Here is a 10,977-nt window from a genome sequence, read left to right as displayed (position 1 = left end):
TCTATGGCTTGGATAGAGTACAGAGTTTATTCTCCTAGTTTTATTGTCGTTTCTATATTTAACGAATAGTTTTGGGACACCCTGTATATTATATCATGAAAAATGATTTTGAACAGTCAACTAATCTGAAGGATACGTAATTGAACAGTTTATTCAGGTACCTATATTACTCGTAGGCTTAACATCTTCATTATCGATTTCTCTGAAGGAACCCTTTTGCCCTTCATATATTCAAACAATATTGTTCCATACCTCATTTTCTTTGAAAAGCATGTCTTTTCAGACTTAACGTTTTATTATTTTTCTGAATTTTATTTTTTATCGATATTCATAATTACACCACATCACTTTTGAAAATGGTCATTCTTCGAAGGGTTTGAATCCCTTTACCGCCGTTAATCGGAACTATTACCTACCTACCCATCTTCTAAGAAATTTCAATGAACGGATTATGCAGATAAAAGAGTCTTAATTCATTTCCTAATATTTCGGTCAAGAAAATAAATATGGGAGAACTTAAAGATTATTGAGGATAAATTCAGATGCATACCACCCGTCGATATGAATATCGACAAGTGTTACGATCTGAATTGAGCTAGCCAATTTGCCATCTTCAAGGCCCCAAATGGAGTACGCTCCACCGAAGAAAAGCAGATGATGACCATGGTTCCGGCCTCATTCGGTCTCATCAGAGCAACATAGCATTTTTCCACGGTGGAGAACGAAAGTATTAAATCAGCATTTCAGTATTTTGAAAATGGTTAATTTCTCTTCTTCCACATAAGATTCGGTGAAATCCTGAATTTTACATCCATTTAATGTGTCTTGTTTCGTTCAAAACCTTCCCGAGAGAATATAAAAAAAAAGTTATACAGTCAATGTAGAGTTAACTTTCATTGAAATTGAGTTTTTCAGAATGTGCGTTAATTTTTTTGCGCAGTGTAGTGCATTATTACAGGAATCAAATTTCGTGTTTTATCTTATGAAAAAACAGTTTTTAACTCAAATATTTCAGGTCTTTTTCAATAATAAATCCAAGGGAATGTTTTTCCAGAAAGTTTGTTGTCCATTTCTATTCAAGATATTCATTGAGATTTAATTCAAAGTCCTCCAACATATGAATCACAATGGATAATAGAAAAATATTTATTATTCATGATATAATAAAAATTTTTGTCACTATTCATTTTCTTGATGAGAGAGAAAACTCATGATAATTTTCTTGAGAAATATGCTATTTATAATAGTTTTTATTTCTTTTCCAGTTTTAAACTTTCGCAATTCTTGGTCATTAGAAGGCTATTGAGTTTATTACATACTAGCTGACCCGGCAAACCTAGTTTTGCCATTTAAATTATTTCTAGGGTAGATATTAATAACTGACTCATCGTGATTGTGTGACAATGTGGCATATTAAAACCTATAAGTACTCTATGATTGCTCGATTGGTCGTAAGACAAAAGAATGCCTTTTTTTCTGTTTTCTACAATTTTTTTTGGTAATATTTTGTTCTATAAACCTTGCCCTAACAATAATAAACACAACAAATAAAGAATTGTCCAATTTGGTGCGATCGTTTGAACAATAAAGCATTTTGAAGTAAACCATAGATCCTCTTTTATTAATATATAGATTATCTTTTAGTCTGTTTTTTTTTCATTCACTGCTAATTTAGGCTTTTTTCAATCGTTCATTCCGGGGAAATTCTGCTCAAAAAAACTAAGGAAATATATTATAAAGTCTGTTTATTAAAATATAGTATATATTTACATAACATCATAAATATAATTTAAATTTTTCAGATTTACAATACATTACTCATAAAATAACAAAAAACAATTTTAGTCGATCCTTTTCGCTAATATGTACAAATTAATAATTCTATAGTTCAATTTATACACCTTAAACTATATCACCTCTTTTATAAAATAAAAGATAAGGAACTCTGTCTCCATGCGGTTTTAAAACACTTTCCACTGACACTGACCTCACTTTTGCATCGTCAAACCTCAACCAAGTATGATGTCCAGAATGGAACGCGTCCGCCACATAGTGTCCCTTGCTGGCCTCTTTACCTTCATGGTAAACGACAGCGAAAAGCTTGTACTGTTTCTCTGAAGAACTGCTAGGTTTTCCCGACAGGATCTTGGAATCAACCTGGAGGTCGATGGGGAACTCCATCGTCTTCATAATCTTCGTGCAACCGTTCCACTTGTAACCGAAACATTCCAGATGGAGGACGAGAACAGCCGGCAGCTTCTCGATCAGCACCTGCTGCCACGCTTCCACCTTTTGATTCGTCTTGGCCGAAGTTATTCCTTCAAGTTGATTCTTTATCGTCAGCTGTTCCAGGGCTTCCGTGATGGTTTTGGCCGTTCTGATGTTCAGCTGAAGAGTCAGGAACGGCTGTATGTTTTCTGTGGATTTATCTCCCGTTCTGTGGATCTTTGAGCACAAGAGTCCGCCGAATATGTCGCTGATTGGAGTTTTGTCGAATCGAACCTTTCTCGTGATGTTACCCTTGTTCTTTGGTCCCATTTGTTTCCAGTCTTCGGAGTCGCGATTCATTTCTATCTTGTTCTCAGTTTTGCAGGATTTGATTATCTGAAAGGACAAAAAAAGTTGTGAGATACGACAAGCAATAATATATTGAATGTAATAATGTGAACTTATGCCAAACACCACGTACATTCGATTAATAAAAGAAGAGAAGGAAATACTTGACTACGTTTCACAATTTTAATTGAACTATTTATTGCCATTAAAAAATATTGATCTTAAATTCTTCTTATTGGTACATATAACATCATTTTCATTTTCAAAATTCAATTCAGCATTCATTTAAACTGCAATTTAATTGTGAGGAGTTTTAAAAGACTATAGTTGAGTTCACTTTGGAGGTAGAGGAAGTTTGTAATTCTTAAATATTCAGATTAAAAGAGTGAATAAATCGATGTCGATATACGAGGATGTATTGATATCTAGTTAGCATAGACCAGTTCCATGCATAAAAAATTATTGCGTTACCATAGCAACGAACAAAATAACTCATCAGAAGTGTCAGTGTGAAGTTTGAAGTCAAAAAAGTAAACCAGAGTTACGCAATAAATTAAAAGAAAGAAGATGTCCACCGAAATTGTGAAAATCGAAAAATTGGAGTATCGAGCCATCGTCAAGTACGTGTATTTAAAATGGTTACGGGGTAAGCAGATTTACGAAGATATGCTTAATATCCTTGGTGATCAATGTCCTCCGTATGCGACCGTGAAAAATTGGACTGCAAGCTTCAAAAGAGGTAAATTTTCCATTGAAGATGATGACCGATCGGGAAGGACAGTTTATGTGTGAGTCTCCGAAAATATCGATGCAGTTCATGACATGATTTTATCAGACCGTCGAATTAGGCTAAAACGGATATCTGAAGCACTGAAAATTTCATATGAACGCGTTCATCATATAGTTCACGTCAATTTGGACGTGAGAAAAATTGCTGCAAAATGGATCCCCAAATGTTTGAATGTTGACCTAAAGCGTGCAAGGATAAAAGCGTCGCGTTCGATCTGTGCTCGATTTGAAAACGATGTAGACCGAATTGTTACTATGGATGAGATTTGGGTACATTTCTACGATCCAGAAACGAAGCAAAAATCGATGGAATGGCAAAACTCTGGTTCTTCAAGACCCAAAATCGTTCAAAAATCGGCAAGAAAAGTTCTTGTTTCAGGTTTATGGGATTGGCATGGAGTAACCATGATTAAGTTTTTGGATAAGGGTAGAACTATAACCAGAGATTACTATTAGACATTTCTGACCATTCTACGGAAAAAAATTGAGGAGAAAAGACCCGGAAAGCTATCCAAAGGTGTTTTGTTTCTGCAGGACAACGCCGACACAAATCTAATGTTGCCATGAAAAAAATCCGTGATCAAGAGTTTGAATTACTAGAACACCCCCTTTATTCACCAGATTTGGCTCCATCCGACTATCATTTCTTTCCTCAACAGAAAAAAAGTTTAAAAGGTCGTAAATTTTCTTCCAACGAGGAGGTTATAAAAGCTGTGGAGTTCTGGTTTTCAGAGCAAGAAGAAACATCTTTCTGAAAGGTCTAGAGACGTTGCAGGTTCTTTGTAATAAATGCATATCCAATTAAGAGGAGAGTATGTTGATTAATAAAATATTTTGACATTGAAATTTTGTTTGGTTCTATTGTAGACTAAGAAATTTTCAATGTATCCTCGTATGTACCAATAAGAAGAATTTAAGATGAATATTTTTCAATGGTGAAGATCTATTCTGCAGATTAAATCAACAACTGGTTTCTCTAATCTTTGTATAACTCCCAACCACTTCGTAGATTTCTATCATGTAAAAATTGTACATAAAGGTGATAAAGGTAAACGTTTAGATCTTTGAAAAATCCTAGAAATATCCTCAGCCCAAAAACAAAGTCTACCAATTGTAAACGATCAATTAAATTTCCGCCTATCTCCGATTTTAACATGAGTTTAATGATATAAAACCAGAAACACGCGTATCAACAAATATCTTAATTAAAAATTGCGAAACCGAGTCAAGTGTTCTCGTTCATCATGTTTAACCAAGAGTCATGCGCTTAATCAATAATTTCGACTACTTACAGTCATCATTTCGTCCTTCAGTCCGTTCAGCAGTAGACCCAAAAATTCCTCAGCGTCCTCTTGACGTCCCTCGACGAGAAACGAGTCGCTTCTGGTACCATTCAGGATGGTGTAGATCGAAGAGGCTTCGATCGAGTCGCCGCAGGAGAAGTCGAAACTCCCCCGTTTCTTCTTGTTCCTTTTCGATATACGGTTTAGGTAGGAATCGGGCAGCTTCTCGAATTTATTGATGAATTTGCACCTGGAAGATTTCAAATTGATTTAGATGTTGTCAAAGCGAAGGATTGTTATAAAACTTACATGTTCTTTATGATGGGTGGTAGGCCCTGTCCATTCTCCGTCAAATTCTTCGAAAGTCCTATCAGCAGATTGCATAAAGGTGGGCAGGCCAGCAAGGCTTGTAAAATCGAATTGATGTAGCAATAATTGCTCCTATTGATTAAGCCTCTTGGTTGTTGATTAGCACTTTTTCCATCAATTTCGAAATTCGATAGAAATTCTGGAAATAAAATAAACTGTTGAGTAACAAAAATAGAAAAAATTTATTGATATCACAACAAAAATAATTGATTCTTCAACTCAAACAACTGACTATGTAAAACCTAAAACGTTTTTCTACTCAAAAAATTTAATCAAAGTCTCTTCAACAACTAATATGCTAGTCTGTGAGTGGCTGGATCAATAGTTCTGCTTTTTTCAACAGTGTCCAACGATTTAACTTTCTAATCACTGCGTTCAGTCACTAACTCTCCATTTGTCGTGGGTTCCTCTTTCTTGAAGAGACTCGTCGATGATTTCTTCGCCCATACGTTTACAGGTTCATTAACATCTGATTTGACTCCATTTTCTTTCACATCACACACATAAGCCTTCACAGGCTTATTCTTCATTTCTTCAGTCTTGTTCGAGGATGTTGCCACAATATTTTCAACTTTAACAGGCATCACTTCGGTATTACTTTCGATCAGGTTCGATATTGGGACACTCGGTGAATTGCGAAGTTCTTCCGCAATTCTATTGGAGGGAACTGTTACTTTGTCGGCCGTTGTAGAAACTTGTGTGGGAATGAAATGATCCGTCTTAGAAGTGGGTGTATAAACAGATATAGCATTGTCGTGTGAGATCAGTGTTTCTTCATCAACGTCTGATAGCTTCTTACATTCGACTGCTGCATTTGGTTTTCTGTGTAATTTTTCTGAAAATAAGTTGATTATTAAATTTCTAGTTACATCAAATCTTTCTTGGACTACATTTGCAAGGACATTATTATTGAAAAATACATCACAATACTCACTTTGGGGAGATTTCTTCTTGAGAGTCCAAGGCAAGGAGATTCTTTCAGAGGTATCAGACAGACAAGAATTTATGTGACGAATCTCGTCCACTTCCAACCCTGTTATATCTAAAAACTGCATATTCTGAAAATAAAATTAATATTAATGTCATTTCAGATATTGAAGTTGATATAATGTTATATTCAAAGTGCTGAAAATATCTTTGAACTTCTAGAGATACTACCATATACCTACATGATCATTTTCAAATAAAAAAATAACACATACCTGTTTGAAACAGAAAATCTGAACAATAACCAAATTATTAAATAGCAACCAACTGACTAGAGATAAAAGAAAAGAATTACTTACATCCATAACTTGAAAATTCATCAAGCATCAATCACAACACTGTAATGTCACCTTAAAGTTCGTTTATAATATTCGAAAACTTGCGAGTATTCAAACAGTCTAAACAATCTTAACATCATTGAGGTAACTCAACTCTGAGACCGACAAATGACTGCTAGGTTATATAGCACGCTGCCGTTTCTCCCACTTTCTACCTAGTTTCGTCGTTTCTGACTAATGGCATCATGCTTCTACCTGGGGTTGGGACCGCCCTCTTGCGCACAATTTGGAAATCTGACTAATTTTCGATTTCAAATGTTGTTATTCTATATTTGATAATAGATATTACAATATCTATTTCTTCAGTTAAAAGCGCATACTGATATTTTTCTAGAAAAATTGAGTTTTATTTCATCTAATTTCTGTATTTTCGTTTTCATCACAAATCATTTTTATTATTTTATCGCGTAAAATTCATAAATGGAACATACCGGAACTCTTCTAAGATGTGAGTTTTGTCGAAGAAAAGGAATCATTTCAATGAAATCTAATTCTTCAATATTTATCATATTCTTTTCTATTTGACTCGAATGGTATTCCCTCAATTTTTTTTGCCTGTTGGATTAGTGGATAGGTACTCTTAATTTTTTTGAAACAATTTAAGGCCTAAAATGAATAGTTGAATTGTGTGAAATTTGCAGTTTTCCATATTCATTTAAATCTATACAGGGTAAGTCTTTAACTCGTACAATAATTTCATAAGTAGATTCTTGAGCTAAAAAAACACTTTTTTCCCATACCATTTTTTTCGATTCGACCCTGATGAATAGATTTCTTCATTTCAAGTTTTCATAAGGAGATAGGTGATCTAATAACTCAATTTGGGTTATTAGTTTACTGGTGACACGACACATCTGTATATCTTCTAAAAAGAGTTGTAATCAGCCAAAGTACCCAATTTTTAAAAATTCACAGATACTTTTCAATTTCTCAACATCAAATTGATCGAAAATGTCGCATTATAAGAGAAAATATGAAGAACACTTTCATCTTACAAAACTTTCGTCAAACTTAGTTTCAAGCGTTTGATTCTTTTTTTTTGGTATTTTTCATGGAACGTAATGTTCATAGTGAAAAAACTGGAAGACGGGGGGTGATATCTTGTGTTCGAAAAGATTAGGTCATCAAATAAATGAAAAACTATAAATTCATTTCATTCGACGAAACCGTTTGTGAGATAAAACTAAAAATAACATTTTTTATGTTTTTTCAACAGCCTGCATCTTTCAAAAAGAGCCAATTCGGAAAAAATGGTATAAAAAAAAGTGTTTCTTTTGACTTCAAGAATATACTGTGGAAATATGTGTATGAGTCAAAAACTCACCTTCTATATGAGCGAATTATCAGTTTTCTGTGCTTAAATCTAAAGTTTCATTATTTTGGGTAAATATTCAACTAGTCAGGTGTATTGGTGTTTTCAAAGTAAGAAAGTAACAGCTATTTTTGTATTTACTTCAAGGGAAAAAGTAACAAGCCATACAAATATTGTTTTTATGATTATAAAACTCAAATCCTCATACTTCTAAGTAATAAAAACAATTGGATATCAAAACTTAAGACTTTAAAATAATAGGTAGATATACAGGGTGTCCCAAAACTAGTAAATCAAACGTCACACCACGATAGAGTAGATCAAATATTGAATGGCACCAACATTAGTTGAGCGAAAATGTACCGTTTCTGAAAACAACCTAACCTAAAGTTGCTGATTTTCAATCACAAGGCCAATTTGTGAAAGGATATGAAAGGATAGCGTTTTTTTCCCATATTATCACCCCTATAGAGGGGGTTTATCTTGAGTAATGAAAATCATGTAGAAAAAGCAATTGTTTTAATTTAGATTTACTTAGGTTATCGATCAACCACTTGAAATAATTTCAATTAGGGGAGATAAAACAATAAACTTAGTTTAGTTTAGTTCAGTTCATTGACCAAAATTCCTCAAAAATTTACAATAAATGAAGGACCCAAAGGAGGCATAAATGCCATCTTAGTTCAATATAATTTAAAATCGATATCCTTCTTCATAAACTGGCCCTGTGATCAAGAAAAATATTTCGAAAACTTTAGGTATTTTAATAAAATTCTGATTATTTTGGAAACAGTGCATTTTCGTTGAACTAATGTTGGTGTCATTCGATAATATTTGGTCTACTCTATCGTGGTGTGACGTTTGATTCACTAGATAGATAGATATATAGATAACTTTATTTTCACATCACTGCAGCTCAACAAAGATACAAGTGAAAAGAAAATACGTCACATTCAAAATTTGAACCTAATCTAAAAACACAATATATAGGTAACAAACATATTCATCTCAATCTGTAATATGCTGAACAAAATTCTTCAATGCTATATGGTTCTATTCTCAAAATTAAGGACAATATGGTTATGATATTCGTTGGAAAGCAGTTAAAAAACCTTATTGAGTAATAAAATGCAGTTTTTTAGGTCATAGGTAATCTATGACTTGGATAGAGTACAGAGTTTATTCTCCTAGTTTTGTTGTCGTTTCTATATTTAACGAATAGTTTTGGGACACCCTGTGTATTAAATCATGAAAAATGATTTTGAACAGTCAACTAATCTGAAGGATACGTAATTGAACAGTTTATTCAGGTACCTATATTACTCGTAAGCTTAACATCTTCATTATCGATTTCTCTGAAGGAACCCTTTTTCCCTTCATAAATTCAAACAATATTGTTCCATAACTCATTTTCTTTGAAAAGCATGTCTCTTCAAACTTAACGTTTTATTATTTTTCTGAATTCTATTTCTTATCGATATTCATAATTACATCCCTTTTGAAAATGGTCATTCTCCGAAGGGTTTGAATCCCTTTACCGCCGTTAATCGGAACTATTACCTACCTACCCATTTTCTAAGAAATTTCAATGAACGGATTATGCAGATAAAAGAGTCTTAATTCATTTCCCAATATTTCGGTCAAGAAAGTTAATATGGGTGAACTTAAACATTATTGAGGATAAATTCAGATGCATACCACCCGACGATATGAATATCGAAAAGTGTTACGATCTGAATTGAGCTAGCCAATTTGCCATCGTCAAGGCCCCAAATGGAGTACGCTCCACCGAAGAAGAGCAGATGCTGACCATGGTTTCGGCCTCATTTGGCCTCATCAGAGCAACACAGCATTTTTCCACGGTGGAGAACGAAAGTATTAAATCAGCATTTCAGTATTTTGAAAATGGTTCATTTCTCTTCTTCCACATAAGATTCGGTGAAATCCTGAATTTTACTTCCATTTAATGTGTCTTGTTTCGTTCAAAACCTTCCCGAGAAAATATAAAAAAAAAGTTATACAGTCAATGTAGAGTAAACTTTCATTAAAATTGAGATTTTCAGAAAAAACAGTTTTTAACTCAAATATTTCGGGTCTTTTTCAATAATAAATCACAGGGAATGTTTTTCCAAAAGGTTTGTTGTCCATTTCTATTCAAGATATTCACTAAGATTTAATTCAAAGTCCTCCAACATATGAAACACGATGGATAATAGAAAAATATTCATTATTCATGATATAATAAATTTTTTTGTCACTATTCATTTTTGTTGTAGTATTAGATAATTAGTTTGCGCCACCTGCTGCGCAGGGGACACACAGGTGCTACTTGATGTGTTCTGTGTCACAAGAATCAGTATTAAACAATAACTCATCCAATGTGTATTATTCATAAACAAATTCAACCTTGAAATACAACATGGCGCTGCGAACAGGATCGTACAAATACTAAGTACATCAAGTGAAATTACATTTTAATAATCGTTATATTAAAAATTATACTTCGAAATGGCAACGGGAATTTCACCACCAGATCAAATGGATTTCAGCATCCCGTTGGACGAAAGCTGGCAATTCTTCAAGCAAAAATTCGACCTTTACCTGAAAGCATCAGATCTCATCAAAAAATCATCCGAAACGAAATGTTCCATACTTTTGAGCTGCATTGGAAATGAATCCTTGAAAATATACAACCAGTTCGAATGGAACGACGATGAAGTGAAAATGGATTTAGATACCGTAATGAATAAATTTGAAAATTTCTTCAAACCAGAAAAAAATTTAACCTATGAACGACATATTTTTTTTCTACGCAATCAGCAACAACATGAAAGTATCGATAATTATATCAAAGTTCTTCGTCAATTAAGTAGTTCCTGCGAATTTGAAAATCTACGAGACAGCTTAATACGTGATAAATTGATATTAGGCATTTTCAACAACAATTTGAAGAAAGAATTAAATTTGGAAAAAGCAATTTCAATATGTAAACTCGCCGAGAGAACACAAGCGCAGATGGAAACCATTACCAAGAATACTTCTGACTTAACCTTAAACACAGTGAATGTGCATCAAAGGCAATTCTCCACATCCAATTCAAATTATACTGGAAACAAGAAGAGCGAAAGTCCTTCTCGAAAAATTCAAGGAGAACGTTGTCATCACTGCAAGAAATATAGTGCTGGTAATTATAATCAAGAAAAGAGGCAGTTCTCATGCCGGAATTGTGGAAGACTTCATGGAGTGAACCAATGTCCAGCCTTCGGAAAAACGTGTGCTAAATGCGGAAAATCACATCACTTTGCCAAATTTTGCAGGTCTGTTAATCAAGTTTCAATTGAAT

General features: G+C 33.7%; 1 protein-coding gene across 1 annotated transcript; it reads right to left on the bottom strand.

Moving 5' to 3' along the window:
- Positions 1-1,902: 1,902 nt before the first annotated feature.
- LOC123317764 (ubiquitin carboxyl-terminal hydrolase 10-like) lies at positions 1,903-6,289 on the bottom strand. Its single transcript, XM_044904374.1, has 7 exons — positions 6,284-6,289; positions 6,200-6,217; positions 5,932-6,055; positions 5,368-5,832; positions 4,938-5,136; positions 4,638-4,878; positions 1,903-2,604 (listed from the first exon to the last, which is right to left on the bottom strand). Exons 1-7 carry the CDS (start codon positions 6,287-6,289, stop codon positions 1,903-1,905), a joined length of 1,755 nt encoding a protein of 584 aa, XP_044760309.1.
- Between the last annotated feature and the right edge of the window lie 4,688 nt (positions 6,290-10,977).

This window comes from Coccinella septempunctata, chromosome 7 (assembly GCF_907165205.1).
Source record: "Coccinella septempunctata chromosome 7, icCocSept1.1, whole genome shotgun sequence".
NCBI lineage: Eukaryota > Metazoa > Arthropoda > Insecta > Coleoptera > Coccinellidae > Coccinella > Coccinella septempunctata.
This window is presented reverse-complemented; position numbering and strand designations above follow the sequence as displayed.